This window comes from Podarcis vaucheri, assembly GCF_965113315.1.
Source record: "Podarcis vaucheri genome assembly, chromosome: 18".
Classification (NCBI taxonomy): domain Eukaryota; kingdom Metazoa; phylum Chordata; class Lepidosauria; order Squamata; family Lacertidae; genus Podarcis; species Podarcis vaucheri.
In genome coordinates this window covers 9,750,235-9,766,471 of record NC_138756.1, presented here as the reverse complement: position 1 = coordinate 9,766,471, position 16,237 = coordinate 9,750,235, and the positions used below count along the sequence as shown (strand labels likewise).

At 51.2% G+C, this 16,237-nt stretch overlaps 1 protein-coding gene across 2 annotated transcripts in view; it reads right to left on the bottom strand.

Annotated features, from left to right (window-relative positions):
- STK11 (serine/threonine kinase 11) overlaps positions 1–16,237 on the bottom strand; it is a 46,066-nt gene that overhangs the window by 18,250 nt on the left and 11,579 nt on the right. For both annotated transcript variants that reach the window (XM_082206526.1, XM_082206527.1), the window contains exons 2-7: positions 13,694–13,777; positions 12,714–12,803; positions 11,046–11,178; positions 9,703–9,839; positions 7,731–7,858; positions 3,132–3,189 (exon numbers count right to left, since the gene is read on the bottom strand). In XM_082206526.1, coding sequence (XP_082062652.1) covers positions 3,132–3,189; positions 7,731–7,858; positions 9,703–9,839; positions 11,046–11,178; positions 12,714–12,803; positions 13,694–13,777 — 630 coding nt within the window. The remainder of the gene's footprint in view (positions 1–3,131; positions 3,190–7,730; positions 7,859–9,702; positions 9,840–11,045; positions 11,179–12,713; positions 12,804–13,693; positions 13,778–16,237) is intronic.

Sequence of the window (16,237 nt, the reverse complement as noted above, 5' to 3'; positions counted from 1 at the left end):
ACACTTTTCCTTCTCATCCTCACCATAGATGCATATGCAAATGTTTGAATATAATCTCCCAGAGGGGGCTGCAATCAATATCTCCCTGCAGGGTATAAACCTTTTTTTTTTTTTTACTCCTGTGTTAAGTAGGGCACACGCAGGTGGGGGAAAGAGAAGGGACTTAAAATAGAGCAAATCGCGTCTTGACCACCTGCGCTGCTAATGCTTGCTGTTCTGTCGCGTCCCAGTCTGCTTTGTGGGAAGCTGTGGTCTGGCTTGAGTTTTTTTCTTTCTTTTTAAAAAAGTGATGTGGTACAGTGGGAATGGCTTTTGCTTTGCACACAGATCACAGAATCGTAGGATTGTAAGGGATGACAAGGGTCCAACGCCCTGAGGGTTTCGGGTTCAATCCCTTATCTCTCCAAGTAAGACTGGGGGAGAACCCTCCCTGAGCCCCCGCCTGCCCTGTTTCGCACCCACCTTGGGTGGTTTTGCCAGATCGGTGGTGTGTGTGCTTGTGGCCCCTTGCAAATCTACACCTGCGATCCTATGAATAAACAACAGAGCTGTAAAAACAGGGGCGAACGTAACCGATAGGGCAGTGGGTGGGAAAGCTGGAGTCTCTGCAGCCCTCGTTTTTGGGGCAAGAGCAGCTCTAGGAACGGAAGGGTTGAGCCCCATCTCTCCGCGCAGTGCTGTGACAGCAGAGAGTCTAAAATAGCAATGGTAAAAGCCCTGGGAGGAGGTTGCAAGGGCCCAGTTAGTAGGGAACGCGCGGCCTCAGCATGCCAGCGCTTGATCTCTGCACCAGGCAGCCTACAGCCTCTCCGCAGCTGGGTCTCTGGGGACGGCCCTTTATTTCCAGCTGGGTTAGCTTGACATGAAAGAGCTGACACGAGGGTGGAGGGAAGGGGGGGGAGGAATGGGAACAGCCAAAAACAGCAGAGACAGTGGGCGCGGGTGCAAACAGGCACCTTGGAAACCTGCAGAAAGGTCTGGTCAGGGGAAGCTCTCTGCATAGGAGCAGTCGACAGAGACTCTCAAATCTTAGCGCCGTGGGGGTTTCTGAATTGCAAGTGGGTGACTCTTGTGGTCCCTTCCGACTCTGTGTATGGTCTGTAGTCCGCTGGCAGTAGGAGTGCAATACGGACATGTCTTTAAGTTAACATCTTACATTAAAAACCTGACAGTGCCAAACTATCGAAGGCTTTTCACCAAAGCCAGACTAAGCGTCTTTCCTTCTGCAGTCTTGAGAGGAGTTCCCTACCAGGACAGACTTTGCTCGTGGGATCAAGACATCGATTCCATAAAACTTATTTTGCTGCACTGTGCGAAATATGAGCAAGCCAGGGCTGAACTGATACTACCCTTGCTGGTACCTTTCCCGGGAAAAGCAGAGGCTCACTATGTCAGGTTCCTATTGGAAGACCGGACAAACGCTAGAACATTAGCAGTGGCAAAGTTTTTATCGGTGGTTGCAAGAACCAATGATCCCTATATTCTGAACAAAATGCTTGTTTAACCTGGAGGCAGGCGTTTTCGTGCACTGCTCTGGTTCGCCAGAAGCGGCTTAGTCCTGCTGGCCACATGGCCCGGAAGCTGTATGCTGGCTCCCTCGGCCAGTAAAGCGAGATGAGCGCTGCAACCCCAGGGTCGGTCACGACTGGACGTAATGGTCAGGGGTCCCTTTACCTTTAAGGGATTTCACATTCCATTCCACCCCTTACTCTTGGCTCTCCATGCCCCCCCCCAGCAGCTCAGCGAGCATTCCACACCTCCTGAGCATGCTCTGTTCTGACGGAGGCGTTCTTCTGGGCATGCTCCGTGGGCACGGAATGGGGACTTCGCTTCTGGAGGGGAAAGATGGAAGAAAAAGGGAACTTTGCCTTCTGGGATCCCCCCTCAAAAATGCAGTGGTACTTCGGGTTACATACGCTTCAGGTTACATACGCTTCAGGTTACAGACTCCGCTAACCCAGAAATAGTGCTTCAGGTTAAGAACTTTGCTTCAGGATGAGAACAGAAATTGTGCTCCGGTGGCACGACAGCAGCGGGAGGCCCCATTAGCTAAAGTGGTGCTTCGGGTTAAGAACAGTTTCAGGTTAAGAACGGACCTCTGGAACGAATTAAGTACTTAACCCAAGGTACCACTGTAAATTAAAACAACAACCTGCCGGAGCGGTACCTATTTATCTACTTGCACTTTGACGTGCTTTCGAACTGCTAGGTTGGCAGGAGCAGGGACCGAGCAACGGGAGCTCACCCCGTCATCGCGGGGATTCGAACTGCCGACCTTCTGATCGGCAAGCCCTAGGCTCTGGGGTTTAACCCACAGCGCCACCCGTGTCCCATAGACTCATAGAGCAACCTTTTTCCAGCCGTGGGCCGGTCCACCATCCCTCAGACCTTGTGGGGGGCCGGACTATATTTTGAAAAAAAATACAGTGGTACCTCGGGTTACAGACGCTTCAGGTTACAGACCCAGAAATAGTACCTCGGGTTAAGAACTTTGCTTCAGGATGAGAACAGAAATCGCGCAGTGGCAGCGGGAGGCCCCATTAGCTAAAGTGGTGCTTCAGGTTAAGAACAGTTTCAGATTAAGAACGGACCTCCGGAACGAATTAAGTATTTAACACGAGGTACCACTGTATATATATTTCGCCCTTCTGCAAACCTTGGGGGGGGGGAAGCCTCCCATGGCTGCCCATTCTTCCACTTGCGTGCAGATTCAGACTTTTTTTCCGGGTCAGGATCCACAGCCAGGACACAGAGTTCTCTATTAGTACACAGGATCCCACCCACTGACAGTTTTACTGGGGAATTCCATACCTGCTGTGGCTTTTACTAGGGCAACGCAGCCTTTCCTCCAAAGCAACTGCATACTTTTTATCGATCTGCGAGCGAGCTTTGAAAGCTTCCCCGAAGGCTTTTTAAAGAACCAAATGGGATGCTTTTCTTCTTTTTTTAAAAAAAAGGGTTGTAAATTACCCAGCGCTGCTCCCCTCTCGGCTCCCTTTTATCCTTCCTTCCTGCTGCCTCCGAGCAAAGCAGCAAAGAAGTGCTTCGTGCCCAACCACCGCCACAAGAAAAATCCCATCACAATCAGATAGAAGGAAGCAGAAGAAGAAGAAGAAACCTCAAGCACTCACTTGTGGTGTCTTATCTGTTGTATCGAAAACCTCTTGGCTGGTTCGTATTCAAGCATTCCTGGAAAAGAAAGGGGAGGCAGAGAGAAACATTTAAGTTAGGCGTCAAGTACCAGGCAGTTGGTGAAAAAGGGGTTCAGAGTTGTTGCTGTCGTCCATCATCATCATCATTATCATTATTATTATTAAAATTATTAAAATTTGTTTGCCACCCTTTACCCATAGGGTGGCTCACAATCACAACATAAAATTATGGTAAGGTAAAGGGACCCCTGACCATTAGGTCCAGTTGTGGCTGACTCTGGGGTTGCGGCGTTCATCTCGCTTTATTGGCCAAGGGAGCCGGCGTAGAGCTTCCAGGTCATGTAGCCAGCAGGACTAAGCCGCTTCTGGAGAACCAGAGCAGCGCACACAAACACTGTTTACCTTCCCGCTGGAGCGGTACCTATTTATCTACTTGCACTTTGACGTGCTTTCGAACTGCTAGGTTGGCAGGAGCAGGGACTGAGCAATGGGAGCTCACCCCGTCGTGGGGATTCAAACTGCCGACCTTCGGATCGGCAAGTCCTAGGCTCTGTGGTTTGACCCACAGCGCCGCCCACGTCCCCATAAAATTATGGTATGAAGACACAAAACACATAATTCGGGGAGCATTTCCATGCTCTCTGCGGGGGCAGGAGAGAGGAAGGGTCCCTCCAGAGGCAGCCATACACTTTGGGGTGCTGCTGGACTCAAACTCCCATCTGCCCCAGACTATGGTTAGGGACAGAGGGATCTGTAGTTCCAGAAACAACTGGAGGGCCCCACGCTGGCTCCTTGCTCAGTCTGAAGTGCCCTGTAAAACTCAGAAGGGTTTTCTAGGAGACAGCGGTGTTTTGCTTCGTTGCTTTTCTAACGCGTATGAACCTCCATCTCCTAATAAACTGGCGCACAAAACACAGTCATTTTTGTTTCGAACGTATTGTTGCGGGGTGGGAAGAGAGTCACAACGCGCCCAGGTCTTGCCAGGGTGGCGCCGGCACCTTCCCACGGGCCAATTTGGCCAGGGAGGAGCGCTTTTGATCCTGCTCGGCCTCCACTCAACACACCTTGTAACGCTGCCTTTTTGCACTGGGAGAGGGAGGAAAAAACGCCCTCCGTAGCCTCCTCCCTCTGGCTCCAGTCCCAAGCGAGGAGAGGACCCTGGTCGTAACGGAGAGAAGCTGGCAAGGAGCCGCCCCGGTGCCGTGCGGCGATGCCAGTGTGGTGTAGTGGTTAAGAGCGGTAGTCTCGTAATATGGGGAACCGGTGGTCATCTCGCTTTATTGGCTGAGGGAGTCTGCGTACAGCTTCCGGGTCATGAGGCCAGCATGACTAAGCCGCTTCTGGCGAACCAGAGCAGTGCACAGAAACGCCATTTACCTTCCCGCCGGAGTGGTACCTATTTATCTACTTGCACTCTGACGTGCTTTCAAACTGCTAGGTGGGCAGGAGCAAGGACCGAGCAACGGGAGCTCACCCCGTCATTGTGGGGATTCGAACCGCCAACCTTCTGATCGGCAAGTCCTAGGCTCTGGGGTTTAACCCCGTCCCTTAGCTCCTTTTTCCTGCAACCGTAAAAAAATTCTCACGAAGCTGCTTTTTCTACAATGCTCCATTTAGGAACTGTGATTATTATTATTATTAAACCAAGCTGTGGAAGAGAACTCTTGAAGAGGAATCGTGTGGTTAAAGGCACCACCCAACGCAGAGGATTTGCAAGCTCGCCCACCCCCCAAATTGGTGGGAACATGCTCTGGAGACACGCCCAACGCTCAGGGAGCAAAGCTGTTCTTGTCTGGGCCGGCTTTTAATGGAGGGAAGACCAGCTCGGTTTATGGGGCTCTTTTAAATCTATTTTGGCACGCATTTCATCCCGCCAGGAGCGTTGGGGGGGGCAGAGACGCAGGCCCTTGCTGTGTGTTTCAACATGCCGTTGCGGCCCTTCAGACAAGGCAAATCCAAGAATAAAAGCAAAGTCTGTCGCGGGAGAAACAGGACCAGCTGCTTGGAGAACAGTTCTGAGCCGGGCCTTATGTAACGGCGCTCTGAAGAGATAAGATGCGGGAGCCTTACACCAGAGTGATAACCGTCGCCAAAAAAAAGAAGAGAAGCAAAATCAAAATAGCCGTGCAGATGGCATTGGCTGCAAGGGGGAGGGAGGTTAGTCAGGCACTCGGGGAGAGGCAGGAACGAAGCAAATGACTGCAAGTCTCCTTTGAAGCACAATTTCTGAAAAGCAGAAAGATAAACCCGGGCATGCAGCGCCGCCTGCAGGAGCCTCTCAGGAACTGCAGCCGTCTGAAGAAGCGGAGGAAAAAATGTATTCATAGAGTTGGAAGGGACCACGAAGAAACTAAGGCCCGGGGGCCGGATCCGGCCCAATCGCCTTCTCAATCCGGCCCGCGGACAGTTCGGGAATCAGCGTGTTTTTACATGAGCAGAATGTGTCCTTTTATTTAAAATGCACCTCTGGGTTATTTGTGGGGTCTGCCTGGTGTTTTTACATGAGTAGAATGTGTGCTTTTCTTTAAAATGCATCTCTGGGTTATTTGTGGGGCCTGCCTGGTGTTTTTACACGAGTAGAATGTGTGTGAACAAAAGACAATAGAGCGTCCTGGCTTGTTCGTTTGAAAAAAAATTAAAGAGGCCCATCGCAGTCCCCTTACTAAACTTGCCTGTGGATGTGGGGCAGAAAATGTTTAATTGGATGCCTGGATCTGCAAGAGTTGGGCTGGTTGACATTTGCTTTGATTGTACCTGTAACTGATGTCTCGCTTTTCCACTTCTAAGGTTGTCCTATTGGGCTGCGAGGGAAGGGCGGAGGGGAAATCGGTGGACCGCAAGTCGAGGTCCAAAGCCTAGAGAGTGTCAGACTACAAGGTCCCGGGAGAGGCCAGGGTTCCTTGGGAGGAAAAGGCGGATGCAAATGCAATTAAATAAATGTAAAGGAATGGATGCTTTTGAATTCTGGTGCTGGAGGAGACTCTTGAGAGTCCCATGGACTGCAAGAAGATCAAACCTCTCCATTCGGAAGGAAATCAGCCCTGAGTGCTCCCTGGAAGGACAGATCCTGAAGCTGAGGCTCCAAGACTTTGGCCACCTCATGAGAAGAGAAGACTCCCTGGAAAAGACCCTGATGTTGGGAAAGATGGAGGGCGCAAGGAGAAGGGGACAACAGAGGACAAGATGGTGGGACAGTGTTCTCGAAGCTGCCAGCATGAGTTTGACCAAACTGTGGGAGGCAGTGGAAGACAGGAGGGCCTGGCGTGCTCTGGTCCAGGGGGTCACAAAGAGTCGGACACGCCTAAACAACTAAACAACAACAAAGGGTTGCAGTACACCACACAGTCAGTTTACCTTCAGACATTGCCACCTGGCAGTGAGGAAGCTACAGACTGAGAGCATCTGAAAGTGCCAACTATTTGGGAACATTGGGAACTATCTGGCATTATAAGAATGTTAAGGTCTCATATATAGAATAAATATTCATAATCACACACATATCTAAATATCTGAACCGTGTGTCTGAAATAGTATGGGAGAGCAATCCTGAAGCCATTTTGACTCTCCCAATGACCTCAGATATTCTTCTGCAGGAAGGGAGGCAAATGGGGAAAGTCTTCCCATTGCCTTTTTGCTTACAAATCCTGTCTTATTTGTGTACGAACAGGGTGAGCCTGCGACCTGGACTCAGGAATTAAAGTGTTAACCATCACAAAAGAATGGCCAGGCTGCCAAGGAAATGCAATCAGTGACCATTATCAGGTATCCTGGCAGACAGGATTTCTGTTGTAGACCGCCTCCTTCTGTGATGTATGTATGATGTTTTGGGGGTGGTCTTGGGCTACAGGGTGGGCAATTTCAAAAGTCTACACCATTGTTCGGGGTTCTCCTCTGTCCTGCGTGTTGTGAGTGGGGACCCTGTTGCAACAATTCCTTGAATAAAGATCAGGATTACTAGCTGCTTTGCTTCTCAATATACTCTGGTAAAAAGGTAAAGGTAAAGGTACCCCTGCCTGTACGGGCCAGTCGTGACCGACTCTGGGGTTGCGTGCTCATCTCGCTTAAGAGGCCGGGAGCCAGCGCTGTCTGAAGACACTTCCGGGTCACGTGTCCAGCGTGACGAAGCTGCTCTGGCGAGCCAGCACCCGCGCAGCGCACGGAAACACCGTTTACCTTCCCGCTATAAAGTGGTACCTATTTATCTACTTGCACTTAGGGGTGCTTTCGAACTGCGAGGTGGGCAGGAGATGGGACTGAGCAACAGGAGCACACCCCGCCGCGGGGATTCGAACCGCTGACCATACGATCGGCAAGTCCTAGGTTCTGTGGTTTTACCCACAGCGCCACCCGCGTCCCAATATACTCTGGTAGGCCTCTGCTATTTTCTCCTCCCAATAGGGAACCCACTTAAGGACTCTATACGGGCTCTGGAATATCCCATAAGGGAAAGGGAGCTGCTTTTCTTATAGCAGTTTATTTTATTTGTTCGAGGATGAGAGCAAATCACACAGCCACAACAGTTTCCGGGGTGGAACTTTTCCTACAAAGCAAACTTGTGACATCATCATAGGCACTCACCTCTAAGCAAATCTGAAAGCAAAGGGCCGCAGTCCTCAGGAATCGTGTACTCCCCTTTCCCAATGTTTTCAAATAACTTATAAATATTATCGCCCTCGAAGGGATAAAGGCCGGTCGTAATGTTGTATCTGCAAACAGACAAAAGACACAGGTGTGATCAGCGGGGTGGATCTGCAGAGAGGCGGCTTAGCTTTCTGCTCTGGCTCTCTCGCACATCCCAACCTTGCTTGAAGCGGCTTGGGGGGGTTGAGGAGAGGGGGAAGCGGGACCCTTCCTGTCCCAGCTTCCTCTCCTTGCCAACCCCACCAGCCCCTTCATTTCGATGATCTGTTTGTTGAGATTGAATCCTGACAAGACAGAAGTACTGTTTCTGGGGGACAGGAGGCGGGCAGGTGTGGGGGACTCCCTGGTCCTGAATGGGGCAACTGTGCCCCTGAAGGACCAGGTGCGCAGCCTGGGAGTCATTTTGGACTCATAGCTGTCCATGGAGGCGCACGTCAAATCCGTGTCCAGGGCAGCTGTTTACCAGCTCCTTCTGGTACGTAAGCTGAGACCCTCCCTGCCCGCGGACTGTCTCACCAGAGTGGTGCATGCTCTGGTTATCTCCCGCTTGGACTACTGCAATGCGCTCTACGTGGGGCTACCTTTGAAGGTGACCCGGAAACTACAACTAATCCAGAATGCGGCAGCTGGACTGGGGATTGGGAGCGGCCGCCGAGACCACATAACACCGGTCTTGAAAGACCTACATTGGCTCCCAGTATGTTTCCAAGCACAATTCAAAGTGTTGGTGCTGACCTTTAAAGCCCTAAACGGCCTCGGTCCAGTATACCTGAAGGAGCGTCTCCACCCCCATCGTTCTGCCCGGACACTGAGGTCCAGCTCCGAGGGCCTTTTGGCGGTTCCTTCACTGCGAGAAGCCAAGTTACAGGGAACCAGGCAGAGGGCCTTCTCGGTGGTGGCGCCCTCCCTGTGGAACGCCCTCCCGTCAGATGTCAAAGAGAACAACAACTACCAGACTTTTAGAAGACATCTGAAGGCAGCCCTGTTTCGGGAAGCTTTTAATGTTTGATGTATCACAGTATTTTAATATTCTTTTGGAAGCCGCCCAGAGTGGCTGGGGAAGCCCAGCCAGATGGGCAGGGTATAAATAATAAATTATTATTATTATTATTATTATTATTATTATTATTATTATTATTATTATTGGCGGTACACTGGTACCTCGGGTTAGCAACACTTCAGGTTCCAAACTCCGCTAACCCAGAAGTAGTTGCCCCGGGTTGAGAACTTTGCCCTAGGATGAGAACGGAAATTGTGCGTCAGAGGGAGGCCCCATTAGCAAAAGCGCGCCTCAAGTTAAGAATGGACCTCTAGAACCAATTAGGTTCGTAACCCGAGGTACCACTGTATATATATGTCAACCCTATAACGGGAGATGTTCCCTGGGTGGCTTAACGATAAAAGAGGGATTTGGAAGGAAAAAAGAGAACAATTTAAATTCAGAATAAAGCAGAAATGCACACGGCCGAATTCCTCCGTGTTGGGGTGCATCTCAGTCTGCAGAAGAGGGGTTTTGATTAGGGGCTAAGATCGTTAAAGTAAAGGTAAAGGGACCCCTGACCATTAGGTCCAGTCATGACCGACTCTGGGGGTGCAGCTTCCGGGTCATGTGGCCAGCAGGACTAAGCCGCTACTGGCGAACCAGAGCAGCGCACGGAAACGCCGTTTACCTTCCCGCCGGAGCGGTACCTATTGATCTGCTTGAACTGCTAGGTTGGCAGGAGCGGGGACTGAGCAACGGGAGCTAACCCCGTCATCACGGGGATTCGAACCGCCGTCCTTGTGAAAATTAATTTAAAAAATTGAAAGAAAGGGGGTTCAAGGCAGTGGGGTGGTGGGATCGGCACCTGCCCAGGAATGCCACCTGCAGAGGCTAAGGCTGCCGTGAATTTGCCGGTTTTGTGCTTACAGCGTGACGCCAGCCGACCAGATGTCCACTTTGAAACCAGAGAAGGTGTCCAGGCCGTTGGCGATTTCCGGGGGCTGAAAAGCCGGCGAGCCCTGGCTCGTTCGGCACATGTCGTCCTCTGCAAACGGGTGCAACGCCTGCGGGAGGGAGATAAACGAGAGAGGCGTAGGGGGAGAGAGGGGGAGAGTGCGGGTTAATCCTAGGTCAAAAGCAAAGGGAAAACCGAGAATCTCCACTTATCAGCTCCCACATTCTGGAGAATCAGAGGAACGCCCTCCAGTCTCTCATGGACCAAACCCAAAGTGGGCCCTGGGGCTTTGGAAGCAGGGCACTTCTGAGCCCTGGAAATTACTGTTTTTTTCACCCTATAGGGCGCACCGACCCATAGGGCGCACCTATTTTTTTTGGGGGGGGGGAATAAAGAAAAAAAATCCCCCCCCCGGCGCGGGGCTGGGGAAGCAGAACAGGCTTCCGGAGCGCGGGTGGAGCTCTCCCTCTGCACTTCGGAGGTTTCGCGTTGCTATCACTGAAGCCAAGGAGCCTGCATTCACTCCATAGGACGCACACACATTCCCCCTTCATTTTTGGAGGGGAAAAAGTGCATCCTATAGAGCGAAAAATACGGTACCAGCGGCCTGCTCCACAGTAACCAGGGAGCAGGACCTTTTGAGTGTGGCTGCCCCTCTTCCGTGGGTCAACCACTATCCACACTTCTGGTAAATCTTCTTGAGACAACAACGTCTTCATTCAGTTAACAAAGACATTGCTGTTTAAAGAAGCTCTCCCAGCCGGACGAGAAGTTCTATTGCCTCGGATGTTCCTTCCGTATTGCTTCCAAAAATCTCTCTTTCGTCATTTGTGTTGCTTTCTTTTTGGTGGTTTATGTCCTATTTTTGTAAACTGCCTTGGCGCACACGCCTGGAGAAGAGGAGGTTAAGGGGTGATATGATAGCCATGTTCAAATATATAAAAGGATGTCACATAGAGGAGGGAGAAAGGTTGTTTTCTGCTGCTCCAGAGAAGCGGACACGGAGCAATGGATCCAAACTACAATAAAGAAGATTCCACCTAAACATTAGGAAGAACTTCCTGACAGTCAGAGCTGTTCGACAGTGGAATTTACTGCCAAGGAGTGTGGTGGAGTCTCCTTCTTAGGAGGTCTTTAAGCAGAGGCTTGACAATCATATGTCAGGAGTGCTCTGATGGTGTTTCCTGCTTGGCAGGGGGTTGGACTCGATGGCCCTTGTGGTCTCTTCCAACTCTATGATGATTCTATGATTCTAAGAGGGAGATTCGTAGGCAAACAAAAGGCATGCCTGAGCGCGGGAGCTTAAAAAACGTACCTCTGCCACGCCCAGATCCGAAATCTTCAGCGTCCCGTTGGTCGTGAGCAGGAGGTTTCCTGGTTTGATATCCTTGTGGACAATCCCTTGGCTGTGCAGGTATTCTAAGCCGTCGATAAGCTGGCAGAAGTACCTGCGTGTGGAGAGGGGAGAAGGAGAGGGGGAAGCCTGGATTCAAAAAGGACGCAAAGACAAATTCGTTGAGATTCAAGTAATCGCACTGCTCTATTCTGCCCTGGTCAGGCGACACCTGGAGTCCTGCATCCAGTTCTGGGCACCACAATCTAAGGAGGATATTTGCAAGCTGGAAGGTGTGCAGAGGAGGGCAACCAAGATCCACGCATGCTGCCAAATATCAGTAACATAATGATCCTGCGGGAACTGGAGCACCGGAGAAGGGGAGACAAATAAATAATAATAATTTATTATTTGTACCCCGCCCATCTGGCTGGGTTTCCCCAGCCACTCTGGGCGGCTTCCACAGAAACCAAAAACACACTAAAATATCACAGATTAAAAACTTCCCTGAACAGGGCTGCCTTCAGATGTCTTCTGAATGTCAGGTAGTTGTTTATCGCTTTGACATCTGGTGGGAGGGCGTTCCACAGGGAGGGCGCCACCACCGAGAAGGCCCTCTGCCTGGTTCCCTGTAACCTCACTTCTCGCAGGGAGGGAACCGCCAGAAGGCTCTCGGAGCTGGACCTCAGTGTCCGGGCTGGACGATGGAGGTGGAGACGCTCCTTCAGATATACTGGGCCGAGGCCGTTTAGGGCTTTCAAGGTCAGCACCAACACTTTGAATTGTGCTCGGAAACGTACTGGGAGCCAATGTAGGTATTTCAGGACCGGTGTTATGTGGTCTTGGCGGCCGCCCCCAGTCACCAGTCTAGCTGCCGCATTCTGGATTAGTTGTAGTTTCCGGGTCACCTTCAAAGGCAGCCCCACGGAGAGCGCATTGCAGTAGTCCAAGCGGGAGATAACTAGAGCATGCACCACTCTGGCGAGACAGTCCGCAGGCAGATAGGGTCTCAGCCTACGTACCAGATGGAGCTGGTAAATAGCTGCCCTGGACACGGATTTGACCTGCGCCTCCATGGACAGCTGTGAGTCCAAAATGACTCCCAGGCTGCGCACCTGGTCCTTCAGGGGCACAGTTACCCCACTCAGGACCAGGGAGACAAAGGTTTTCAGGAGTTGACGTCAACAGAGGTGAGGATGCCAAGGTGATCTGGCAATGACATCAGGAGGATAGAGCAAGGGAAAACACAAATCTTTGGCCCGGTATACCTGAAGGAGCATCTTCACCCCCATCATCCAGCCCGGACACTGAGGTCCAGCTCCGAGGGCCTTCTGGCGGTTCCCTCATTGCGAGAAGTGAGGTTACAGGGAACCAGGCATAGGGCCTTCTCGGTGGTGGCGCCCTCCCATCAGAAATCAAGGAGATAAACAACTATCTGACTTTTGGAAGACATCTGAAGGCAGCCCTGTTTAGGGAAGGTTATAATGTCTGATGTTTTATCGTGTTTTTAATATTCTGTTGGGAGCCACCCAGAGTGGCTGGGGATAAATAATAAATTATTATTATTATTCAGTTTCCATTAGCACCAAAGCTAGGACTGCTCAGACGGGGGGGGGGGACACGAAATGGCACCCGCCTTGCTTAACTTACCCATGCGCTTGAAAGACGGGGAACTTTTTGTCGGGGACGCTGTCCAACATCTCCTGCATCCCACACACGCAGTATTCCATCACCATATACGTGAGAGGAAGAGTTAAGGAAGCGGCAGCCAGGCAGGGTTAGAAAAATCAGGTATACAGTGGTACCTCAGATTGCATACACTTCAGGTTACAGATGCTTCAGGTTACAGACTCCGCTAACCCAGAAATAAGTACCCAGGGTTAAGAACTTTGCTTCAGGACGAGAACAGAAATCACATGGCGGCAGCAGGAGGCCCCATTAGCTAAAGTGGTGCTTTAGGTTAAGAACAGTTTCAGGTTAAGAACGGACCTCCGGAACGAATCAAGTACCAGGGTGTGGTGGTATATTCCACCGCTGACGGCCCCCTGGGCTTTGGAGTGGCAGCCAAGCTCACCCAGGAGTGCCGGAAAGTGGACCCCATGGCGATCGTGGCTTTTCACCAAGCGGATACTGGAGAATACATACGGCATGAAGAGACGCTGACGTAAATGGCAGGGCAGAAAGCCCCAAAGACTGACTTTCCTACTCCTCCTCAGATAGAAGCTGCAGGCTTTCAACTAGCCTGTGCCCCTTTTCATGACGACTGTGGAAGGCGCAACTGTGTAGGTTGTTAAACTGCCAGCAAAATATCTGTCTACCTCCTGATGACCACAGTGAGACTGTAGATGAGTCACAAAACTTTGGGAGGCAGCTGCAGGCCTGGCAGTACTAGGGACACAGCTACAATTCTGACACAGTAAAGCTATTTCATTTTTCTCCTTTAAAAACAAAATAAAACAAAACTGAAGATGCCAAGGGCTGAACCTGAGACCTTCTGCACACCATGAAATGGGCGACTTCGCTCCTTGGGTACCAAGGCAGAAGAGTCTTAGAATCCACGAGGCTCGCGAGAGAGGGGAAACGGACGAAGCCTGAAGCCGTACACGCCCCAGACAGGGGAGAAAGGATATATCTTCTGCTTCTCTTCGTTGTACAAGACATCAACCAGCTGAATGACGTTCTTGTGCCGCAGCCGCCGAAGGAGCTGAATTTCCCTGGAAGGAAGGAAAGAGAGAGAGAAATATATATCTGCAGGTGACCAAAGCAAACTCCTCTTTGCAGAGGGTGTCAAGGGAGGATGCTCCCTTCGCTCTAGGAATGAATTCTGTTCCTGGGGAGAGAATGGAGGTTCGGAGGCTGTTCCTTGTTGCAGGCACCGCCGGAGGTTGCTCTCTAAACCCACCCTTCTCTAAGAACACCAGAAGAGCAGCATTCTGTTCTCACAGTGGCCAACCAGATGAGTCTATTATTCTATACCCCATCGGGAAACCCACAAGCAGGATTCGACCACAAGAGCAACTCTCCCCTCCTGTGATTTCCAGCAACTGGAATTCAGAACCATTGCTTTCTCTGACCGTGGAGGCAGAGAACAGCCATCCTTCCTAGTAGTAGATGCTGATAGTCCTCTCTGCCTCCACATAGCACTCAGCACTTGTGGGTCCTTGCGTTTGGGGGATAAAGCACACATATGCAACCTAAGAGGGACACGGGTGGCGCCGTGGGTTAAACCACAGAGCCTAGGACTTGCCGATCAAAAGGTTGGTGGTTCGAATCCCTGCGACGGGGTGAGATCCCGTTGCTCGGTCCCTGCTCCTGCCAACCTAGCAGCTCGAAAGCACATCAAAGTGCAAGTAGATAAATAGGTACAGCTCCGGCGGAAAGGGAAATGGTGTTCCCGTGCACTGTACTTGTTCGCCAGAAGCGGCTTAGTCATGCTGGCCACATGACTCGGAAGCTGTACGCCGGCTCCCTTGGCCAATAAAGCGAGATGAGCGCCCCAACCCCAGAGTCAGTCACGACTGGACCTAATGGTCAGGGGTCCCTTTACCTTTACCTACGATGCTATAAGATCCACTGTCCTGTGATATCATATATGAGATTGTACAACTGATGAAGCCCAGGACGGCGAAACAAGGCTAATATTCCGGAAATCCTTGTCTTAAGACTCTGTGAAAGGAGTCTGTGGAACTGCAACAACCTTTCGTGTGAATTCTTGGACTCTATGAACAGACAGGTGGAATAGACACTTTCACATATATGGAATCATAGAATCATAGAGTTGGAAGAGACCACAAGGGCCATTGAGTCCAACCCCCTGCCAAGCAGGAAACGCCATCAGAGCACTCCTGACATATGGTTGTCAAGCCTCTGCTTAAAGACCTCCAAAGAAGGAGACTCCACCACACTCCTTGGCAGCAAATTCCACTGTCAAACAGCGCTTACTGTCCAACCTTCTGACCGGCAAGTCCTAGGCTCTGTGGTTTAGCCCACAGCGCCACCCGCGTCCATAGCTGCTACTAAAATTCCGGAAATCCTTGCTGCGAGCTTTATTGCTTGCGAGTCCTTCGCCGCGGCCTCAAGCTCCCCCTTCTTTGTGGGAACGGCATGTTGGGAGAATCCTGGCCAGCGCTGTCTTGTTGCAAGAGGCTTGCGCAAAGTGTTTTGCAAAGCGCTTGCGAGGCTAAACGAGCAACGCAAAGGGGCGCTTTGATTTCTAGAGAATCTGCCCCCCTCCCTCTCACCCTGCGCCCGGCCTCCCTCTGCGGTTCAGGCTGCCAGTTCTTGGCAACCTCTGTTGCTTCATTCTGACACCCAAAAGCTCGAAAACAGGAAGAGAGACTCAGCTCTGTGTCAAGCTTTGGGGAAAGGGAACAGCTGATTGGCAGCAGGAAGGGAGAGAGAGAGAGAAAAGGCGACTCGTGAGGAGGCTCCGGCTGCCAAGCAAAGGATGCTGCACTCGTACAAGGGGACAGACTGTTCCTTCCTGCGGTTTTGGGCCATGTCTGCCCACCCCTCGGAGCAAGGCCCTGTCCGCTTCCTGGCTCACTCCCAAGGTAGATGTTGTGGACAGCTGCAGTATTCTGACAGTGCAAATTGCAGGACACCATATAAAGGAAGCTGTAGCCGCTCACTGCTGCCATCTCTGTGCGGTCGCAGCTTGGACAGACACCTTGCTAGCCCAGGGGTAGTACACACACACACACACACACACACACACACACACACACACACACACTGGTACCTCTGGTTACATATGCTTCAGGTTACAGACTCCGCTAACCAAGAAATAGTGCTTCAGGTTAAGAACTTTGCTTCAGGATGAGAACAGAAATCGTGCTCCGGCGGCACGGTGGCAGCAGGAAGCCCCATTAGCTAAAGTGGTGCTTCAGGTTAAGAACAGTTTCAGGTTAAGAACGGACCTCCGGAACGAATTAAGTACTTAACCCGGGGTACCACTGTGTGTATGTATGTGTGTACACACACACACACACCCCTGAGTTTCTAACACTGGCTTTGTAGCCCAGGGAGAAGCACCCACTGTATCCACTTGACATGAGCCAACAGTGTGACACGGCAGCTAAAAAAGCCAATGCAATTCTGGGCTGCATCAATAGGAGTATAGCATCTAGATCAAGGGAAGTAATAGTGCCACTGTATTCTGCTCTGGTCAGACC